The sequence below is a fragment of the Amphiura filiformis genome, chromosome 12, assembly GCF_039555335.1.
Source record: "Amphiura filiformis chromosome 12, Afil_fr2py, whole genome shotgun sequence".
Classification (NCBI taxonomy): Eukaryota; Metazoa; Echinodermata; class Ophiuroidea; order Amphilepidida; family Amphiuridae; genus Amphiura; species Amphiura filiformis.
The window spans coordinates 14,520,966-14,544,641 of NC_092639.1; the positions used below are offsets into that span (position 1 = coordinate 14,520,966).

The 23,676-nt window shown below is 36.3% G+C and overlaps 2 protein-coding genes across 2 annotated transcripts in view; both read left to right on the forward strand.

Annotated features, from left to right (window-relative positions):
* LOC140166654 (uncharacterized) overlaps positions 1 to 11,038 on the forward strand; it is a 57,342-nt gene extending 46,304 nt beyond the window's left edge. The window contains exons 17-21 of the mRNA XM_072190152.1: positions 1,148 to 1,321; positions 2,672 to 2,758; positions 4,089 to 4,246; positions 5,461 to 5,637; positions 10,760 to 11,038. Of these exons, the coding sequence (XP_072046253.1) occupies positions 1,148 to 1,321; positions 2,672 to 2,758; positions 4,089 to 4,246; positions 5,461 to 5,637; positions 10,760 to 11,038 (875 nt within the window). The remainder of the gene's footprint in view (positions 1 to 1,147; positions 1,322 to 2,671; positions 2,759 to 4,088; positions 4,247 to 5,460; positions 5,638 to 10,759) is intronic.
* A 460-nt stretch (positions 11,039 to 11,498) lies between these two features.
* LOC140165832 (uncharacterized) overlaps positions 11,499 to 23,676 on the forward strand; it is a 30,650-nt gene continuing 18,472 nt past the window's right edge. The window contains exons 1-5 of the mRNA XM_072189154.1: positions 11,499 to 11,644; positions 16,364 to 16,535; positions 19,587 to 19,721; positions 20,792 to 20,889; positions 21,697 to 21,767. Of these exons, the coding sequence (XP_072045255.1) occupies positions 16,374 to 16,535; positions 19,587 to 19,721; positions 20,792 to 20,889; positions 21,697 to 21,767 (466 nt within the window). The 5' untranslated portion in view covers positions 11,499 to 11,644; positions 16,364 to 16,373. The remainder of the gene's footprint in view (positions 11,645 to 16,363; positions 16,536 to 19,586; positions 19,722 to 20,791; positions 20,890 to 21,696; positions 21,768 to 23,676) is intronic.

Here is a 23,676-nt window from a genome sequence, read left to right on the forward strand (position 1 = left end):
TTGAATTTATTCTATTGTATTTATGATTTTCAGTAGATTTTGAGATTGAATCCATTATCAAGAACCATGATTCAACTGTTGATGGAGTTCTTAACCTGTAACTTTATCATTAATATTGAATGAAAAGATTTAAATTTGAGCAAGTTTTGAACAGTGGTCCAACCCCAACTCTAATCCTATTATCATAACCCTGATACTAATCTCAACATCACACTCATTTAATCCTTATAACCTAATCCTAACCCTAAAACAGAATCTTAGACCCAGTCCAGACAAGTGTGTTCTTTTCCGTCGATTACGATTGTGTCATAATAATATTGTATTATGATATTAGTACCGTGCATCCGCCCAATACTATACAATCATATCATCATTTGCAATTGGCGAAAATTTCCATCATTGTGCCAGTTTGTAGCATGATCGTGTCGTAATTGCTGATTGCATTTTATCGTATGTATAACCAGAGTTTATTACGATACAATGACTAGGTGCTGACTGTGTGGACGCTTTCATCATTCATATATCATTATCGTGTCGTCAGGTAATTTCGACACGATGACGAAAATATACTAGTGTGGACTGGGTCTAATTCTATTGGGGTGATGGACATTGTTCTAAAGTCTTGCAGAAAACTGATAGTCCAAATAAGAGATTCATTGTGCTTGATGATATCCCTAATTATAGGTTTGAATATATCCAAAGTACAGGGTTCCCATGGTCCTTGAAAGTCCTTGAATTTAAAAACACCTTTTTAAGGCCTTGAAAGTCCTAGAAATTTGCACAAGGTCCTTGAAAGTCCTTGACAATTGGAATTTTACCTAAAGTATAATTTTGACAAAATTTGGGGAGTGGAGAGAAGCTGTCACTTTTGTTAATACGCAGCTTTTTGTGTTGTGGTACATCCTTAAAAAATCATGCTTTTGGACCTTGAAAGCCCTTGAAAAGTCCTTGAATTTTAAAGGCTTCAAGGTGCGGGAACCCTGCAAGTATTTTTGTCCACCTGTCCTTGTTACATACTTTGTCCTGTCTCATCTTGTCCTGTCTCATCTTGTCGTAGATAATTACGTTCATGATGCATGGATATTTCAAACATATTACCCACTCTTGAATTCACTGCACATCGTTCATATGTATGATACTTTGCTAGGGAGTAACGACCAATTAATAGACCTTGTTAATGACAAACTTGAAGAGGTCAAAATGAGTCCGGAAGACCAACATTTTAGCAGCCAACTATTGGTAGATGCCAGGAAAGCATCTGAGAGATTTAATAATAGAAGAGGAAGACGGTGGTCATCCGAATCATCTATGTCATCCAATGGTATGTGCTAAGTAGAATGGGCAGTTCCAGTCAAGATCCATACACCCCAGTGGAAGACATGAGCTTAATCACCCACACAGGGGGTGTAGATTTCAAATGGTGTTACCCATTCAGGTAACCCTATTTGAAATTCACACCCCCTGTGTGAAAGATTAAGGTCATGTCTTCCAAAGGGGCGTATGGATTTCTACTAGAATATCCCCAATTGTTATCTCATATCTTCTCTTCTCTTCTCAAAAATGGAATCAAGCTATAAGATGCTGATACTGACACAGATATATTGCCCGGATATATTGACCAAGGGGAAAGTGGAGGAAATTGCCCCTCATTTTGAAATATCAGGAGAAATCAACTACAGTTGATCATTTAATGCTCAGCGTGTTTGTCATAGCTTCAACAAAAAAAGTCCCAATTTTAGAGATATTTTCTCAAAATGTCAAGAGCAATCTCAAGAACCACTGAACCAATACTAGGCTTATTTGTACCCATTTTATTGCATTTTTCATGCTGATTCCAAATATAGTCATGAAAATTTATAATTCTGAAATTTTTGAATTGAAAAAAAATGGAAAATTGTCGTCTGCAATCGACACCCGCGTGGAGAGAGTTAATGACTGAGTTGAGAGCCTTTAGGAGATGCCTGCCATTGCAAACTCCCATCACAAACTTCTGTGCAGTATCATAGAATTTTGTCCACTCAATTCTGAGTATAGGGTACCTTTTACCAAAACAATCCAACCATTGCTGCTGTTGCAGTAAACGTATAAACTAACATTTTACCAAAGCAATCCAACCAGTATGTGTTTGTATGACTAACAGATTCTAATACTGCATGACTTTAACCCAAAACTGTTTGATTAATACATAGTCATGGTCAATTCAAATTGTATGAGACATTAATTTTGTTTGTATTAATTCATTTACTCAATGTTACTCATAGGATAAAGAAATCTGCAAAAATGTAGTGTTTTGTTTTGATATTTGAAGAGCTTGTTTCCAAACCATGTTAAGTCCACAACCACATGTTTCTCATTTACTTGTAGTGATACAATCACAATTACTTTGACAAGTTTGACAATAGCAACAATGAGTCGTACCATCAACAAGCCATTATTTACCACAACAATGCTTTTAAACAATATGCAAACTATTGTTCTCATTTGGGAACCAAAGGCCTCATACAGTATTGTTACTGTGCATCCATCCACTGTTTGCTTTGTAATGGTGCATCCAACTGAAATTACTATAACTATAGCATCACAACCCATTGCAATATTGCACAGGTAAATCAGAAACATGTGTTTGTGGACTGAAACAAGCTCTTCATTTGTCTTTACCTACTTGTTGCAGGTGAAAGATCACCACCTCATTCCGGTGGAAGCTCACCAAGGGACAGATCACCTGAATCTGAACATAGAACATCTTTATCAGAAATAAGTAAGTAGGCAGTGGGCTATTCCATTTAAAATCCACACTACCCCTGTATCAATTTTAAATTGGGTAACTTCCATTTGAAATACTCACCCCAGTTGTGGAAGATATTTGGTAAAGCCAAAATACAGGGGAGTATGGGTTTCAGAATGATTAACACTAACCAATTACATTTGAAAAACATACTCCCGCTGTAGAAGACATTTCCAAAATCTTCCACAGGGGTAGTGTGGATTCCAAGTGGAATAGCCCATTATCATGACAGAGAAGCATAAGGTGTGTGCTTCGATCAGCTGGATAAAGACTTTTAACTGGAAAAATCACAGAAACGTTTTCCTGGCATGGAGGAGCATGATATCTGTAAAGCAGCTGAAAATAAGTGGGGCAGGGTAAATGAAATAGGTTGGTTTTTCATGTTTTTGGTGTGTGTGTGTGGGGGGGTGGGGCTAATAGATACACAGGGCAACAAAATGTAAAATTACAAATTTGGAACAACAACAATAACTATATAATTTCTGAAATGAAAGAGAGCAAGGTATACCAACTTGATGTGGTGAAACAAAATACAGTCTAGACAGTATGCATAGCAGTAGGTAAAGTTCGATAGCCGAAAATGACCAATTCCAAGGCCCACAGAAGTGTTAAACCTGCAAAAACAACACGGATCAATAGGAATACAAAAGTGCACTGGAATAAGTGATGAAAATCACTATGCACATAAGCAGACATAGAGAACCAAACAACCAATGTAGGTACAGGCAAAGTTCGATGGCCAAAAATTGCCAATTAGCCCACAGAAGTGTCAGGAAAACAGTACAAAAGTGTGCAATGATGAAAATCACTGTGCACATAAACAGACAACAACAAAAAAATCCATTTTAAAGAGAATAGACAATTGGGTAACTTCCATTTGATATACTCACTCCAGACTTTAGCTAAATCTTCCACAGGGGTAGTGTGGATTTTAAATGGATTTTTTATAATTTTACTGGAGAAAACAAACTGCCAGACTCATGTCTGGAGTAAAATAAACTCTTCTTGGGGCATCAAAAAATAATTACAAAGCTTTTTTTAGTATTCTAATGGCCGAAACAATAGGAAAACATTTGATGAAATTTGGATGAGGTTCTCGGTACTTGCCTATAAATACTCCATAAATACAATTATCTGTAAGAGTGGATTCTTTGAAGCTTTCACAAGATTTTTGAAAAGAAAAGGCAGTATCTGAATTGATGGTATTGATACGTTAAGTACAAAGTAGAGTCAACACAATCCATATATCATAAATTATATAGTTTTCTTACTTTTAAGAATTGCTCCTTTTTGTGGATTACAGGCACAGCACCACCTTCCAAAACCAATGGTCATGGAAGTTCCTTAGGAATGAGTGAGACTGCTGAAACAGCATCACATGTATCAAGCAGTGATTTACAACACAAGGAATTTACCTCAGAAAATGGAGGAGTACATGTGGAGGAGCGAACTGGTGCTGAGGTAAGATTGAATATGATTCTAGAATATCAAAGTTTACAACTTGAGAAATGTACGAAAGACCAATTGAATATTTTACCCGAGTTATTATTGTAATTCACTATCAGATTTTAGCTGACATAGGTCTGAATCCTCACTTAGTAGCTCTTAGTGTGCGGGCATGAGAATTTTCCTGGTTTTGCAGGATTTCCTGCTTTATTGTGGTTCAAATATCCGCACTTTCTTTTTATTTCAGCCTGTTTTTGGCCTTTTAAGCCCATTTCACATGTTTTTCAGGGTTTTTCAAACTTTTCAGGCTTATTCATGGATGATCATTCTCATGCCTGAGTGTGGTATTTGCAAGAGGGGTTGAACTCCCCAAATGAGTTGTGGTTTGCTAACTCAAATCCCCCAAAGAAAACTTCAACCCCCTTAAAACCAACTCTCCAAAAGATAATTTCAACCCCTGACACCTCTCCTTGTGTAAAATTGACAACTGGCCCAGATGACACAAAATGTCACCTTTATTTTAGGTAAAAATTAAATTTCACCATAATTTTGGGCTAAAATAGTGTACAATTGATATTTTTTGAAGCATGCAATTAACTCAAAGCCAAAATAATGCTCAGGAACTTACTTGTCTTTGCCCCTAAGACAACTGTCTCTGTCTGATATGTCACTGAACTTGTAATAAACTTGCAACTACAAACACCAAAAAAAAAGGACCACCACACTGGTTGTAACTACCGTATTGTTTGTAATAAACGCCCCGGGGCGTTGCATTTTTCTAAAAGGGGGGCGTTTATTGATGGTGAATTGTCAGTGAAAATAAACTTTAAAACCGGGTTAAATTTCCCGATGGTGCTCCTGTAGAAAAGAGGGATTCACGGCTATACTAATGGCGACGCCCATGGAAAATATAATTTTCGTGGTAAATACATCAAAATTACACCCGTAAGTACATCATCAAGCAAGAATCTAGTGAAATTCTACCATAATTAGACAACAGGTTTTGTCCATGCAATTTACCGATCGTCCCTGACAAGGCTGACTGACTGGTTCCAGTTTTAAGCTTATACTCACACGATATAGCATGGACTTTTTGTCAATTTTTCACAGAAAAATTGGAGGGGGCATTTATTGGGGTGCGTTTATTACAAACAATACGGTATATTTGTCTTATTGCCAATACCATCTGTTTTCATGTCGTACTTATCCTGTCATTGTCTATTCCTCAGGGTGAATCAGATACTGAAGAAAACACAAGTCCCAGCTGCAATCGTCGTCTCAAACCAAGAAGTGATTCAGATGTAGATGAAATTGATATTAAAGCGGACATTCTTAAAAATATTGGCCCGATTCAAACTGATGGAGGACAGAATAAATCCAAAGAACCCTTGACTAAAAGAAGAGAGGTAGGTGTTAGAATCTTGTCTGAATTTTTTAACTACCGTACTGGCGTTGAGTATAGTCCCACCCGTTTTGGGTGAACATTTTTCAAAATTGGGGGTGGGACTATACTCAATTTCAAACAAAAAAAATAATAATAATAATTCAAGATATTTTGTATTTTTAATATGAAAATTGATAATTTGTATTCATGTCATAGTCTATTAATGATTTCAAAATGCATTGAATTTGAATGCATTTTGAAATCATTAATAGATTATGACATGAATACAAATTATCAATTTTCATATTAAAAATACAAAATATCTTGAATTTTTTTTTTTTTTTTTTTTTTTTTTTAGGTCAACCATGAATGATCCTAGCATTTAGGTCTAGGTCCTGGGACACTCCAAAGCCGAAAAAATAAATAACTTAAAAAAAAAAAAAAAATTTTAATTTCTGAAATTTTTCGAAAATTTGGGGGTGGGACTTTACTCGAAGGTGGGACTATACTCGCGTCAGTACGGTATATTTATGGTTCACTTCATAACAGGTGGGCTTTTATAGAAAAACAATTAAATGATAAAATGAGTGAATGTTTTAAAACACAACTTTACATGGAAATGGTAGTGATATGTATGGTAAAATAATATGGTTCAATTTACTGATTTTTTTATCATCAAAACAGTGCAGAGTGAGCTAGATATGACAATTTATAGTTTAAAATTTTTTTGTATTCTTACAAAAGGTACGAGATATAGATCTTTACAAAAAAATGTCATTTGATTGAAAATGTTATTTTTTCTGAATTTTTCAAATAAAAAAACCAACAAAATGTGGTAAATCAGTGCTCCCAAAAGTGAAATGAACACTGCCTACAGGAAACAGGTCCATAGCCAGAATTTTTGTGAGAGGTGTCTGAAGCTCAAAAGGGGACCTTCAGTTAATTTTCAACTGCCAATTTCAACATTTTTACTAGAAAAAGTGGACCTTTTCTGAATTTTTCATTCAAAAAAGGGCAGATTTTCAACATTTTTTTACAGAAAACATTTTATTTGGATTGGCATTTTGTGTGTGTGTGGGGTGTGTGTGTGGGGGGGGGGGTATTCTCAGGGCCAAACTTTTCAATAATGAGGCCCTTAGCTTGCTCCCTCAAAACATGGAAGTAACACTTCTATGCTCAAAACAACCAGTCTGGTTATATGTGCCAGGTGGATGCACTGTGCAGACAACGTCACAGGCGGTTTTCACTGCATTGATCAAGTGGGCATACAACTCATGGCTGAATACAAAATCTGTACTCTGTGCATGACATCCGCATCCACATAATGCATTCACCAACTCACTAAAAGGACTCCGACTCACACTACAAATCAAGTTCCTATTCTTTTATGTGTTAAAAGATACAGCAGAATTTGTCATCTTTTCATGGTTAAAACTCCCTGGTACATTCATTTTGCCTAAAATTAATGAATTTCTACCCTATAACCAGCAATTTTTTGGAAGTTCATCTGCTTCATTTTTCGCAGTGGATACTAATCTTACAGCATAGCGCCTCTGTGTTGTGACGTCATTTGGTGAATTGTACCAAAAATTATGCCTAGAATTTGAGAATTGTAATATTTTAAATCTTTTTATGCATAGATATTGAGAAAAACATCCACAAAGCACAAACAAATGAGCACATCAGCCTTCATTCTAAACTGTTTTTCCCATTTAAATCAACTATGTGTGGTCTGCGAATGGAAACACCGTTATATATTTTTTCAATCACATAGGGTTACCGATTTAGTGTAGCGATCTCTTAACTTTTTAGATGTGATGATAACCTTTTTAGAGTGCAGGGTAGAAGGAGTTTAAGTTTGTTCGGCTTATAATAGGCGAAAATAAAAATAAAACCCATAACACTGTGTATTGATATAGAATGGTGTGCATGCAGTTGGGGCAGCACTTGCACTAGTTGTGTGTTGCATAATGTGTGACTGGCGCACGCTTATGTGAATTTACGCTAGCGTGAGTTAGGACTTTTTGACCCGCACAGTAACAAAAACCGAATAATTTTTCGCCTATTATTACAATTATAAGCCATACAAACTTTACTCTGGGTAAAGAAAGAACAAATATTCAATTTGGAGCCTGTTTAAGATTTGATTGTAATTTGTACAATTAAGCTTTGTCCAGGGAAGCATTTAGCTGAACAAATTGATTGGGCCATCTCAATTTAATAGTTTGTCTCAAAGCCATTCCCAAGTTAAAAACCTAATGCGGAATGTAGGTGTGTTTTTTCAATAATTTTTTTTACTTTAATATTTTTTTATCTGTCAGACGAGCTTTTTGACAAGAATAGACCGTCTTTAATCTCTTAAGGAGGTTTCATAGACTTTTATTGAGATTTATGATAAAGGCTAATTTCACGTCTGACAATGTCAGATGTGAGATTTTTGTGTGTAGGATTTGCAACAAAATAAAATAAAACAGGAAAAAAGTGAAATTGACTCAATCCAGCGTGAATAATGCACAAAAAGCGGACAATTTTACTAATGCGCGCAGCGGCTTTGAGACAAGCAATTAAATTAAGATGGCCTAATCATGGCCCTGAGTGATATCAGTACTACTTGGAATTGATAAAAAGAACATTCCAAATGAGCTTACTGGCTTAAGGAGAGATGAATGAGCTATTCCTGTTGAAATCCTTACACCCTCTAATGAAGACATGACCTTAATATCCCACACAGGGAGTGTAGGTTTCAAATGGAGTCATCCATTCAGGTAACCCCATTTGAAATTCGCACTCCCTGTACGATTTAGTCCATAGTGGATTTCAAGTGGAATAGCCCAGTTCTGTTTGAATGAATTTGTGCCGGTGTGTTACTCTAAGACAATCAAATCAAATCAAATCAAATCAAATCACAAACAAATGAGATAAACCAATATTAATCTTGCCATTGAGAAGCAAGGTGTAGTAATCCCCGTGGTCTGATGAATGGAATGTTTGCTATTTGATAATCATGTTGTGTGCTTGGATGTATTACCCAACCTGAGTATCAAAATATATGAAGATACAACTGACACTTTAAATATGATATGGAGAAAAAAATACCATTATTTGACCTATTGTTGAGCTTGAGGCACTTTTTATACACATTCAATTTTGACAGTTTGTCAGGGAGTTACCATAGGTATAAAAATAGATGTTTGTAATATATTGTAAAGTTTGCAGAATGAACGGAATATTTGGAATGTTAGTTTTGATACTGTGTACATGTATGCAACATTTGGTCACTTGATGATCATGAATGTTAACCAGGTAGTCATACCTGCCAACTGTCCCTATTTAATAGGGACTGTCCCTATTTTTACAGAAACAAATAGCATAAAAGAGAGCAATTTTACCATGTGTCCCTATTTTTGCAAAAATATGACTACAGTAAGGTATAGAAAATTCAGGAATGTCCCTATTTTCAGATTTTTTTCTCCCATTTGTCCCTATTTGTGAGGTTTTAGGGTTGGCAGGTATGGGTAGTGTTTTACTATGATTAAACTTCAAAAGATACATACACACTGTATGGAAAATATATTTCTGGGCAGAGCAAAATTTCTCTCAAAGATAGTAAAACATTTCCATAATTTTGTATGTATTTCTTAAATGGGGAATCAAAATTTCCAAATTTGTCTCCAAATCTCAAAATGTCACTGGCATGAGCTACCTGGCTCCACATTTTTCCAGGCCTATTTATACAAGCTAAAGTTGCCAACTGTTATACAGAAAGTGAGGTCTATTCTCACTTCCCTGGTTATACTATAAAAAGTCTGAAATTAAACAATTTTTAATTTGCACTGAAAATAGAGATTCTAGACTATGCATATTGAATATTAAACCTACAATCCTGGAAAAAAATAGTTGATACACCTGTACTAATTCATTGAAATGTTTGCCCTATCAAAATTGGAGAAGCGAGTGAAACATGCATGTGATATATGTCAAGCACAGGTTTCCCCCTGTATCTCACCCTTGGATCTCACCCTTCCCCACTCCCCATCTTTCAATGTTGGATGGTCTCAGGGCCAGGGATCAGTTGACGACATGGTTTGGTCCAACATTGAATTGGGGAGTAGGGGAAGAGATATACCAAAAGACAGGCAACGTGTGCCAAGTTTTTTTTTCTAGATTATAGGCAAATATTTTGACAATTCAATGTATTACCATCACAGTATATTATTGTTTTACCAGGTTTTTAATACTATTCCAGTTATATAATGACAACAGGGAAACCAGGATCATTCCAGATAAAGCTCAATATCCAAGCATGCCATTGTTGGCATAATACTAGGCATATCACATTCAGCTGAGCTAACAGATAGTGTCAAGCCAACCAAATATTCCAATTGTTTAATAGTAACAGAATAGGCTTGATAATTAACTACTTGACATTTCAATTCAGGTGATGCATATGGGCATAGCAGGATTAAGTGATTTTGCTAAGAAAAATAATTAGATAGACTGATGGTCGTATTATTTCGTTCATAGCATTCTGATCAAGCTGCTATCAGACATACACACTTTTTATATGAATTTTTACCAATGTGAGTGTTGAAAGTACTTCAAACTAGTGAATACTTTTGATTTGGAGACCTGAGGAGTGATAATGTTATTTGTGTACATTGTTTGTGTATCTGCATGATAATATTAGGTAAGTGTAAGATGACTTTACAATGATGGGAATACCAGCAAACATACTGGCTTAGAACAGTTTTGACTGAAAATTATCATTATTGTTTTACCATAACATTCTCATCCTTTTCATTTTGAAAATGTTATCAAATGGATCAGTATGTGATGCAAGTGTCAAACTGCTTGGTTGTTTGTTTTTTTGTTTTGTTTTGTTTTTGTTTTTGTTTTTTTCTTCTTCTTTTTAACACTACTGGTGTACAGTCAGCAATATGGAATTATTTTCTCAAGTAAATTTACTGGACATGTGACCAATGCTTATCAGTTTGAGTGTGACTCTAAGCCTGATCCCTGACCCCAGGTATTGACCCTGCTATTCAAACCCACAACTATCCGATTATGAGTCGGAGCCCATTCCACTCAGCCACCCTGCTCCCAACCAGGTATAATTAATATGATTGCTTCCTTTTGTTTTATAGGAACAGAAGATAAAGCGCAATGTAAGCTTTAAAATGCCACAGCTTCCTGAAGCACAGGAGGTAAATGGAGTTAGAGAGACTGTCACAAATAGTGCCACATCTGATACAGACTCCGCCAGTGAAGACACAAATGATGTAGCTGTCAACCAAACATCACTTCAGGAGAATGGTACTACAGAGAATCCAAGATTAAGAAAGCAAGATGAGATAGAGATTGACTCCCCACCTAGATTAGTGTCCAATTCAATCCTACAAGCACTTGGATTAACAAACAGGTAAGGCTTATTCAAGTGGAAAATTTTCGCCCTACATTTATTTTCCCACTTTTCACATTCCAAGCTGTCACATCTGATACAGACTCTGCCAGTGAAGACACAAGCCCGGGGGTCACTCCCATTGTGGCCTGTACACCATCGGTGATAATAAAAACGCGTAAAAAGGGTAGTTTTTTGTGGGTAGGCACGATACGCGCGTATCGTGTTTATGGTGTCAAAAACATGAAAAATTGGACAAAAGGGTAACAAAATTGCAATTTCTAATACGCGGAAGTAAAAAAATTTAGGGTATGAAATTTGATGCAACCAACAAATTCTCTGTTTAGGGTGTGAAAACAGGCGTGTGTTACCTGTTTAGGGAATCGTTTAGCCAAGGGTTAAATCCTTGTTTCGGGTGCTTTTCAAAAGTTGATTATCGCGGATGGTGTACAGGCCACAATGGGAGTGACCCCCCCGGGGACACAAGTGATGCGGTTGTCAACCAAACATCACTTCAGGAGAATGGTACCACAGAGAATCTTAGATTAAGAAAGCAAGATGAGATAGAGATTGACTCCCCACCTAGATTAGTGTCCAATTCAATCCTACAAGCACTTGGATTAACAAACAGGTAAGGCTTATTCAAGTGGAAATTTTCGTTCTACAATTATTTTCACGCTTTTCACATTCCAAGCTGTCACATCTGATACAGACTCTGCCAGTGAAGACACAAGCCCGGGGGTCACTCCCATTGTAGCCTGTACACCATCCGCGATAATAAAAAGCGTAAAAAGGGTAGTTTTTAGTGGGTAGGCACGACACGCAGCGTATCGTGTTTAGGGTGTCAAAAACATGAAAAATTGGACAAAAGGGTAACAAAATTGCAATTTCTAATACGCGGAAATAAAAAAATTTAGGGTATGAAATTTGATGCAACCAACAAATTCTCTGTTTAGGGTGTGAAAACAGGCGTGTGTTACCTGTTTAGGGAATCGTTTAGCCAAGGGTTAAATCCTTGTTTCGGGTGCTTTTCAAAAGTTGATTATCGCGGATGGTGTACAGGCCACAATGGGAGTGACCCCCCGGGGACACAAGTGATGCGGTTGTCAACCAAACATCACTTCAGGAGAATGGTACCACAGAGAATCTTAGATTAAAGCCGTGTTCAGACGGGCTTAGGGGTAAGTTTGTGTTAGCGACCGTCTGAACAAGTGTCGTGTTAACTACCTCGAAGCTTAACACGGAAGATTTACCACAGAGAAATCTCTGTGGTAGCGCGCTAACACGAAGCGATCGTTCCGTGTTAGTGCCCGTATGAACAAGATTCTGGGGTAAGCTTGACCTTATGGATACAACACTTACAATTTCGCAGTATTTTAAATTTCTTTAGCATAAATTCACAATAATTTATCTCCGTTTCTCACCGAGAATGAACATGATGAAAGAAGCACCACAAAACGAAAACAAAAACAACAACAAAAAAACCTAACAAAACAAAACATTAAACTGGTCAAAAGAAGAAACGGAAGAGCTGATATTAGTGTCTTGAAAGACAAAGAAATTGAGTGGAGAAGAAAATAACAGCTAAAAACACGTGTAGGACATAATTGCCCTGAAACTAAGAGACATCGGCTTCCACAGTGTACTTGCAGTATAGCAAACGGCCCTAAAACTTCTGAAATTCCTATATTTACCACGAAGTAAAGACCGAGCCGTGCAGCTAACACGGAGTGCTTTGAGTTAAAGACCACGAGGAAGGAACGTGTGGACAAGTATCTGTGTTAAGTCATGACCTTGCACTACCTCCGTATTACGGTAACACGGAGGTAAGCTCCCGTGTGATCATGCCTTAAGAAAGCAAGATGAGATAGATATTGACTCCCCACCTAGATTAGTGTCCAATTCAATCCTACAAGCACTTGGATTAACAAACAGGTAAGGCTCATTCAAGTGGAAATTTTCGTTCTACAATTATTTTCGCGCTTTTCACATTTCAAGCTGCTACCTCAAAAATAATAACACACAAATATATTCCTTTTGTGTGCAGGTCAATGTAAGGAAACTTAGTATCATAAATTTAAAAACTAGTGAAACGGTTCAAAATTGGCAAAGCGTAAAAATTAATTGCCACAAAATTTCCACTTTTATAGTATGTGCCGTAGAAGATAGCTTAGACTTCCCACAATGCATTTCTTCAATTTCAATAATCTGTACTGATTTGCTATTTAATGAAGTGAGTCGATAGTGACCAAAAGTACCTCATTGAACAGACCACATCCAGAGCAGGCAAATTAGGATATTTCATAATTATCGATTCATGTTTAGCCAGTCTGTTGTCAACTTGAAAACAAGTGGAACCTGTACAAAGTAATAGGATTGTTGTTTGATGATATCTTCTCTCTCTAGTGCCGGGGGTAAAATGGATATTTATTAGTTACAGGCAGGCCAATTAATTATTTTGTAAGTGTTGCAAAAGTTTTTGTTAGAACTGCATAGTGGCACTTCCCTGATATAACATAATTTACTGTTATACAACCCTACTCTTGGTCTTAACAGAGAGCCTCAACCATGTGACACATATGAAATCCATAGTATGATATGTGGTACACAGGTTGCACAATTAACGCAACTGCACTTCCCCAAGTTCTGTCACATAAAAGTGAACCAAAATGACGATGACAGTGACACAATTTTGAATCTATTGTCTTTTGAATAAGACCGGTGGTCATTTTTCATCAATATTTTTAAGACATAGTCAACTTTTATTTTTAAGAGAAAAGGGTCCTGAAAGTTATGTTTTGCATGTTTTACACTGAAGAAACATACCAGTAACTCATGCAGACTGTAAACAGAATTTAGTTTTTTTTACAGTTGGTTTTTAAAAACTAATTTCACAAAAAAATTCCTTTTAAAGTTTAATTGGCATAAGGGCTTGGTCACCTACCTTTGCACAATATTTTATGTGGAACCTGAGAGCACATCAGACACACCAAATTGCATTCTGAATACAAGGAATGTCCTTCTGATGTCAAATAATTTATATTTTTTGAAATTCACAATATAATACAAATTTTATGGCAAATTATTATATGCCATCGTACAAACAACTTCTATTATTAGCAAAATATTATTGTTTAAATTTAGCAACTGACTATCTTTTTAAACAAACATCTTGTAAACTTGCGATGAACTAGGATCCTTTTTATACCACACTAGCATGGACAATTATAATAATGGAATAGTGGTATCTAGTGTAAAGCCAAGAATTCTCCGCGTTGCGGAAATTCCGCGAAAATCACGGAATTCGGAGGTAAAGCGGAAAACGCATTTCTGAGAAAAAAATATAAAAAAATAAGCGAAAATGACCTAGAAAAAGAAAAAAAATATAATTGAAAAGAAATAAATAAAATACTAAATGAAATGGGTCTTCAAAATTCATCAAAATAAAGTAAAATCCGACAAAGATTTTGAAATACAATGGGGACGTTGAAGGGTGACTACAGTAAAGGTAAGATTCTTGTGAAATTTTATTATGTCAGAAATGTGCTAAAATTACAAAGCGGAGAAAAGCGGAATTTAGCATTTGTAAAGCAGAAAATTCTTGGCTTTAATCTAGTGTTGCAACAATGGGCTATTCAATTGAAATCCATACACCCGGCCCTATGGACCACATGCCGTAATCTCCCACACAGGGTGTGTAGATTTCAAATGGAGTCGCCCATTAATGTATAACTCCATTTGAAATTCACACTCCCTGTGTGGAAGATTAAGGTCAAATCTTCCATAGGGGGTGTATGGATATCAAATGGAATAGCCACATGCACAATATGGATGAGTATGTAGTGTTGCAACAATGGGCTACTCCAATTGAAATCCCTACACCCCCTATGGACCACATGCCCGGTATCTCCCATGCAGGGGGTGTGTATTTCAAATGGAGTTGCCCAATTTCAGATAAACCCATTTGAAATTCACACTAGTGTGGAAGATTAAGGTCAAGTCTTCCATAGGGGTGTATGATTATCAAATGGAATAGCCCCATGCACAATATGGATGAGAACAGAGCAGATGGACATGAAATAAGAACCCGGGATGTAAATGTCACATGTCACTTTGTCATAGTATACTATGAATCATGGGTGGATTAGACATGACACTTGTAACAGTAGTAAAACAAAGCTGCAGTATAATAGTATGTAAGCTTTTGTATTCTTCTTTAAAAAAATTATCAAGTATGTTTTCCTCGCCATATTTTCTTTTCATCATAAATTACATTTTGTTGTGGTTTTAAATATTTGTTATGAATTGACTCAAAAGCGATGCATGCATGTTATGTTGTTTGGAAAATATTCAATTATTTCATTACCACTTTTTTTTTTAACATTTCCATTAAAATATGAATTAAGGGGGCACTACACCCCTGGCCAATTTTGTGCCTGTTTTTGCATTTTTCTCAAAAATTATAGCACATTGTTGACAGGTAAGATATGTATATTATAGGGGCAAGGACTACAACTACTGTACTGAAAATTCAGTAACTCAAAGCAAGTAGTTATTGATTTATTGATCAAATATTGGTTTTCCCTCATTTTTGACTGTAACTCCACAACTATTGTCTGTGCTGAAATGAAATTTCCAGTGCAGTAGTTTGAGACCTTACCCATATAATATACATATCTTACTTGTCCCCAATGCGCTATAATTTTTGAGAAAAATGCAAAAATAGGCACAAATTGGGCAGGGGTGTAGTACCCCCTTAAAGTAAATACAATCTGCCTAAAATGCAAGTCCTGTTTTCAATTATTGTTTATTATTCATAGCATCTTTCACATAATTATAGAGTGACATGTTCCAGTGTGTGGTTTATACATGTATTCTAGTGGCTAGATCCTGGCATGTTGTTCCCATGTTTCAAAATACCGACCATGCACTTAAGGAATACACATTGGGCTTTTCGGAGGATCCCTTAATTTTTTTCCATGGGGGATGTCTCCCCTAAAAAATTTAAAGTAGAAGAAAAAATACAGCAATAATTGCCCTGTGCATCTACCTTTTTAGACTGAAAAACATGATTTGGGGCAAAAATAGGGTAAAATTGTGCATAACGCATGCACACTGGCCCATCAAATACCAAAATGAAAAAACTTTAACCTATTTCACGCCAGTAAAACCAGCACAAAATATGCTCATACACCCCTAAATTGTTATGCTTCTCCCGCCACTGAAGTTCAACTTTGTATTTGTTTCTCCCTTGGTCTACTTTGGATGCTGTACCTGTTTTGCTTTATGTTATGTTATATTAAAATATATATCCTCTCACATTTTCATTGTGATTTATTCTCTCGTACAGCCTTACCAATATGACCGAGCAGGAGGTAGAGGAAAAATACAATGCCTTAGCATCAGCTTTGAAACTGGACAAGCATACACTAAAAAGACGAATTGAACTGATGAAACACCAAAGAGACCAGTCAGAAAGGTCCATAGAAAAAGAACTCACTGCTATACAACACTGCCTGAAAGTAAGATTTTATGTCAAATATTCAGTTATTTGTTATCAACTGTTGCAATTAAGATGACCCAAAGCAGTTTTGTTGTAAGTTATTTTTGGCCATAAGTGATGCATGAGATTTAGACCTTTCGGTCCGTATGCACAAACGAGTTAGACCGGGTCTAAAGTTAGACCTGGTCTAAGTGGAATTTAGTACCAGGAGAAAGGACATTTTCCTTTACATAGTCTTAAGTTATTTTGTATTATTTTTGAACTTGGCATTTAAATCTTTAAAATTTGCTAGCTACTCTAGGAAGGAAATGAGAGTAAAGGACCATTCCTGATGGAACTAAATTCCACTTAGAAAAGGTCTAACTTTAGACCGGGTCTAACTCTTTTGTGCATACGGACCTTCATATTGTAAGAAGTATATGGTCAATTCCAGCGAAAGCGGGACAAAATTCTCTCTATGTTAACTTTCCACTTTAAAATGTCATTAATAAAGGAAATCACATTATTGATGGAGCATATCATGTCACGTCCAATGTGCTCTCTTTTTGCATATAGGCCTTTACTAGCAAGTCATACCAGGGGACAAGTTATGATGGCTTAAATGAATTGGCATTACCCACAAATTCAAAGATAAATCACCATATATGTCATTGAATGTCCTTCAATCAAAATGAAATTATTACCGTTAGAAAGACGTTTGCATGATCTCTCATCATATATAAAAGCGATTGAATTCCACCAAAGTTTGTGGACTCTAGAGGCCATTAAGTCAATTTGGCTAATAATTTTGTTACCAGCGTATCAAAAATAAAATGATCGTTCTGAAAAATGTTAAGTGTATATGCCATAAATGACTATATCATGAAACGAAGCTTTGTTCTATAATTCTGAGGTCCAAGTGATTATTTTATGCAAATACGTTTTACCCATAAAATTACGTAAAATCAAATTTGGCGTTACCCACGTATAAACTGTTACCAACTAATCCAGCAAATATAATTGCCATAACTTAAATTAACATTTAATGACTTTGGACACTGAATTTAGTTTGACAAGCGCTTAAAAATGTAAATCGTAAAAATACGTTCACCGCTTTAAAAAAGACCCTATGACGGTTTAAACTTTTGTTACCCACGAATCCCGAATAGATGCTAACCTTGAAAAACAAGGAGATTGTTTATTTTAAGTTTAAATCAGCACATATTCAAGCCATGGGTATGCTATAATTTTTACAGTACTTACAGTTTATGCACCTAAGAAACGCAAACCCCAAAGCGGTACTATAGTACTTATAGCTTTACCCACTAATTCGTCGTTACCCACGAATCCAAGGATTTACTCGCAAATTATATGTTTCTTATGCATCTTAACATTTTGAAAACATAGGTTCCAAAACAGTCCTGTTTAATAGCGTCCTCTTGAAGGTATACTGAAGCTGTATCATGAAGTTTTGATTGATTATCCTAAATTACCATTTTTGGGTAAATGCAATTGGTTAGAGAAGCGGGAATCATTGAAACAAAATGGAGGAATAACCGCATGATGGTTGCCAACCTTCTGTAATATTTTCTATTTTGCGCTTACCAATACATACCTTCAAATATGTGTTACCCACGAACATTTTGGTTACCCACGAATCCCTACTTAAATTATAGTTAACAATGTATTGATAGTGTTTTAGTTCATAGGAACTGTCAAACACGAGTTAATAGAATATTGCTGCATGAAAATATGGAATGATTTTACTAAAATAATAATATAAAACTGTTTGCTCTGTCTTTTTGAATTTGGCAACTTCATTATTCTCAAAATTTTTATACCCAAAATGCCATAATGATCCATTCTAAATATTCCATGTAGTTTGTATTTTGATTAAAATTCATTTTAGTGCCATTGCAGCCTGAATTATTGACATACGGAAAAGTAATTTTTATTTTTATTTAAAACAATTAATAGGAATTGCTATTTTCCAGACGCTGTTACCCACGAATCCATCCGAGATCCTCATCCTCAAGTATTGACGAGATACAAAATCTAACTTTATATTTATATGAAGCATTTATTCTAATCTTTCGAAATAATGCAGTAATGTTAAATGACAGCCACTTTGGAAAGAGTTCAAGAATTGACACAATCTTAACTGTACACCTGGTTCTTTCTTAAAGTTTGTAATAACCAAAATATTTCTTTGTAGATATATGTAATAAAATTCTATTTTACGTTCAAAGTCTTCACCGATTTCTAGTGTATATGAGTCACACATAAAATATTGAAAGATATTAAAGAAAGTGAAATTTTATGGCGTACAACAAGTGAAAAATGCTTGAATTAAGTGGGTAACATGCATATGCGCATTTAACACTTTATTTGGTCTAGCAAGAAAAGTTATTTTTCAATCCGATGGCACTTCCACCTGATGATTCACTAGATATGATCGTCTCATTTGATAAGTCTAGAATTGAAAAGGAAAACATTTTCAAAATGGCCCCCAGAGAGAATTTTGGCCCGCTTTGGCTGGAATTGACCATATAGTGTATAGTATATAGTATATTTGAAAGCAGCATCCATCACCTAACATAGATGACTTAATGTATCATAATCATATTTTTGTTGTTGATTGCATCATCATGACACTGTCACTGTCAACAGGGCAGACATTGGCAAATTTTCCAGATTAATGTGATTTTTAGCGAGTGATGTCATTTTTGAGATCAAACAGTCCTGTAATGCGGCTGTCAGTTGCAGTCCCTGCCCCACAGGACCCGGGGACAGAACTCCATGGCCACGCATGATACCCCCGTATAAGTCCCGGCTATGTCCCGGCAGTGATGGGACCCAATGAGCTGTTACATCCCAGGCTAAGTCCCGGCTAGGTCCCCGCTATGCCCGGGTCCTGGGGGCGGGGACTGCAATTGACAGGTGCATAACTTCCAGTAGGCCCCTCCATATAATGTGTTTTATGCTGGGTACCCATTGATTTAACTTGTACCTCAAAGGTCAAAGCAGATTTGGATTTTTGTCTTTCACCCTACTAACATATAATTTGTGCAATCTTTCATCCTTTGAACAGACGTTAGAATCACAGTGTAAGAGTAACCCTACCTCAACCGAGTGTCTAGACAAACTACAGAAACAGGCTGATGCACTAAGAAAGATGTCTGTGTGGCTTGCTGGTAGAGCTGAAGGACTAGGAGCTGTACAAGAGGTTAGTACTGCAATCCTCCTCATAATGTCTGTGTTTACATTGTCGGATGTACGCCCGGTGGAACTTGGTTGGCGCAAGTTGCTAGGAGTAGCGATAGGCGCTGCCAGGAGCAGTGTCAGTGTGAACGATGGTCAGCGTAAGTTCCGCCAGGCATACGTCCGAAGATTTACTCCAAAAAAAAGTCAGAAGTAGCGAGCTAGGTGTAATCTCCACCAGGCGTATGTTGCAAATATTATGTGAACGCTGAGTGCTAGGCCTGGCACCCGGCGTAAGTTTGACCTTTTTATAGTCGGAAGCTAAGAAATTGTATGGTGTGGTTGAAAAGGTCACAAAAACACTGGAAGTGGTAGCCGATGTTTTGGCCAACCAGAAGTGAATGCTTGGTGGAACTGGTTGGCATAGTACTAGGAGTAGGCTAGGTGTGGACACATGCTAGGAGTAGGGAAAACAGACAAATTTCATAGTTCTAGTCCAATAAAAACAGCACTTACTGTGGACGTTTCGCAATCTGTCAGATTGTAGGGAAAATATTAGTTGAATTTTTATCAATGTTAACATAAGTGTAGGCTGGGTGTAACCTATGCTTTTTGAAGGGTCGAATAGGCTCACAGTCACTATGGAATCTACTTACAAAGCATGTGGAGTTGTAACCTATAAGAGATTAAGTCCGTCCCTATCCCCTTACCCTTACCCCAATCAGCAGACATAAAATGCCATGATTCAACATTGATGAGGAAAATGGGGATCAATAAACACATGTGTTAGTGATCCGACAATTTTACTCTAGATCATGCAGATTGTAATGCCTTGTTTCGTTCACTCCAAGATAGTCTTGAGTGTTTACCTAGGATCTTTGGATGTGGCTTCCAGTTGACACAAAAATCATGAAAAAATATATTTTGAGCACATTTTGGCCACTCAGCCCCTTGTGAGCGCTACTAGCACATAAACTTTGCTATTAATTTTCTCAGAAAAGTGAAGAACAGCAAGGTAGATTGTCAGTGATCACTTATATCATTATTGTTAAATTTGACTGAAAAAAATAACATGTTTCTCATGTTTCATAATAGGAAGGAAGACTTAGTGATGCTGCTGAAATAATGGTGTGTCATGTAGATAATCTTAGAAGACTATTTGAAAGAGAACATGCTGAACTTGAAGAGGCTAGGTAAGATTGATAATTGCATTGCAAACTCCAAGGAGTAATGACATGTGTAGGGTTGGCAAATTGGCAAATTTGTTTTGGACAAATTTTCTGTGCCTGCCAGCACTGGCACTTTAATGTGTTGTCTAATATTTTTGCTGTTTCATAATCACTATGTATTGCTGCACATAAAATTCACTTTATGACTGACAATTCATTGTTTTCCATATTATCAAATTTTCTTAATGCTGTTAGAAATATTATGAAGAAAGAAAGAAGTACCACTTCCTTAAAACAGCAGTTATTTCAATATGATACCACTGCATACAGATTATCTTTAACTCTGTGTAAGCGTGTGTCGACTGTAGACAACAGTTTCAATTTTTTTTAAATTCAAAGATGTCAGAAATGTAAATTTTCATGACCAATCGGCATGAAAAATGAATTTAAATGAGTACAAACAGGCCTAGTATTGGTTCAGAAGCTCTTGAGATAGCCCTTGATATTTTGAGAAAATATCTCAAAACTTTTTATGTTGAAGCTTATGGCTATAGGCTTTATCAGTAAACCTTTGACGAGAGCATATTTTAAATGTACATCGCATATTTACTGTGTTAAAACGCACTTGTCTCTGATTGGCTGCTGAGACAATCTGCTGTTGCCGAGTGGAAATTTATGAATGAACTTTGCGCTGTACGTGTTGTTATCTTTGACTTTGCAATGTCACGGTAGTACGCACTCATCAAAGGTTTACTGCAAAATATTATAGCATGCAGAGCATTAATTTATAGAGTGGATCCAAAAATGCATCATTGTTTTAATTTTCAACAGGAAACTACTTCAAGAAAATAGAGCTTTCTTAAGAGGCAATGTTAGCCCTGGTGCTTTGACTTCAATGGATGGTAAGAAACTGAAAAACATACACATGATTATTTGTGACATGACATGATCTGATACAATCGGGACAAATGAAGCAATTTTCAAATTTTATCTTTTATCCAGGGTTATAGCTAGCCCAAGTTGAGTGCCGGCTAATTTTACTGTCCAATTAGAGGGCTGGCTCAGGGCACAATCATTTTAACGAACACAAGGGATCGGGAAATAGGCTAGGGGGTATACCCCCAAATATTTTTTTTGTTTTTTTACTCTTTTTATGATGAATAAAACATTTGTGGGAAAAAATTAAGTTAAATTTTTTTTTTGGTGTCGGTCCATGCCGGTTACCCCCGACCGGCGCCGACCGGCGTGGCTATAACCCTGCTTTTATCATTATCAATTGTAATAATGTGTGATGTTGCTCATATCCTTTCATTGCTAGCATACTTGGTTGTGACATTATGAGCTTTTACAGTACCAATATTCTGCATTATTGAATTATTTTTCCTCCCTTTTTTGCCTGTATCACAATTCTCATGATGGCTTAATTTTTTTGGAAAACTTACTTTTCTCGTGTTGTTAGAAGGATATTGTGAGCTAACACAGGGCAGATGAAATAATATTGATTTTGAATTATGGGATCAAAATGTGCTACAAAAAAGCACATTTTATGCATTTATATTTAGCAAGTTTGAATTATTTTTCAGCTTTTGAATAATGCAAAACAATTTTCTTTTGGATTGGGTATGGTATTGCCATGTGATGCATGAAAAACATAAGGTTACCAGGGAATGTCTCACTTTGCCACTTGAATGTACTTGATAATTTTACTATATTTTGGGTCTTATCAAGCTCTATCAGAATGCAGTGTTGTAAACAAGTCCGCCAAAAATTCAACTCAAGTCAAGTCATTTAGCTTAATATTTAGCTCAAGTCAAGTGAGTAATTGACCTTTTCGGTTAAACCCATAACCCTTTGCGAGTACACCTAAGAACTCGTCATTTTGCATCACGCCGCTCTGCGCTGATGCGAACATAGTTTATCGAACAGCGTTACTGCGCATTGCAAGTCGGCGTGACGTAAAATGACGAGTTCTCAGGTGTGCTCGCAAAGGGTTATGGGATTTACCGAAAAGGTCAATTCACTGTACAAATTCAATGGGGTCAAGTCACTGAATATCACTCAAGTCACTGGCCTCATTCTATCACAAGTCACAAGACATGACTTGTTACAAGACTGCCAAAATGGATGGTACTCATCACTGAAAATATGCATGTAATAATTTGTGATACGATCAAGCAAAATCAGTCGGAACTCGGAACAATTTTCAGTTTCTTATCGGATAGTAAAAAGCATTTACAAAGCTACATGTTGTAGAAAACCCCATTGAAATTAAACAATAAGTTCCAAAGATATGAGCAATTAAAGAGTTTCTAAAACAATAGGAAACAAAGGGAAATATCTCCTTTGTTTGGCTATATCTCAAAATCATTATTTCCAAGTTCCGACTGATTTTGCTTGATCGCATCACATATAGTAATATGAAATGCTTTGTATTTAAATGGTTGATGACAATAATATTGTGCACTTTTGTTTCCAATTGGGGTCTGTGTTCCTCTTTCCTGTCGTCTGTGTATTGGTGGTTGGTTGGTGATGTTAACTTGGTGAGTTCAATATATTTGTATCTATTAATACACATTTCACCTCCGTATAGTCCAATTTAGACTCCACATCCCGGCTGCTATATTGCAGTTGCGATGAAATTTGAAAATTCTCATCGTGCAGTGGAATTTTCATCAACGATGAGAGTTGAATTTTGTTCAACTTTTTTGCTCTCTCTTGCAATACCGCAGCTTTTGATTGGCTGCTGGACTCAAGATCGGTATTCACCATGGAAGAATGAATCAGGACAGCAACAGTTTCATAGCAATTGTG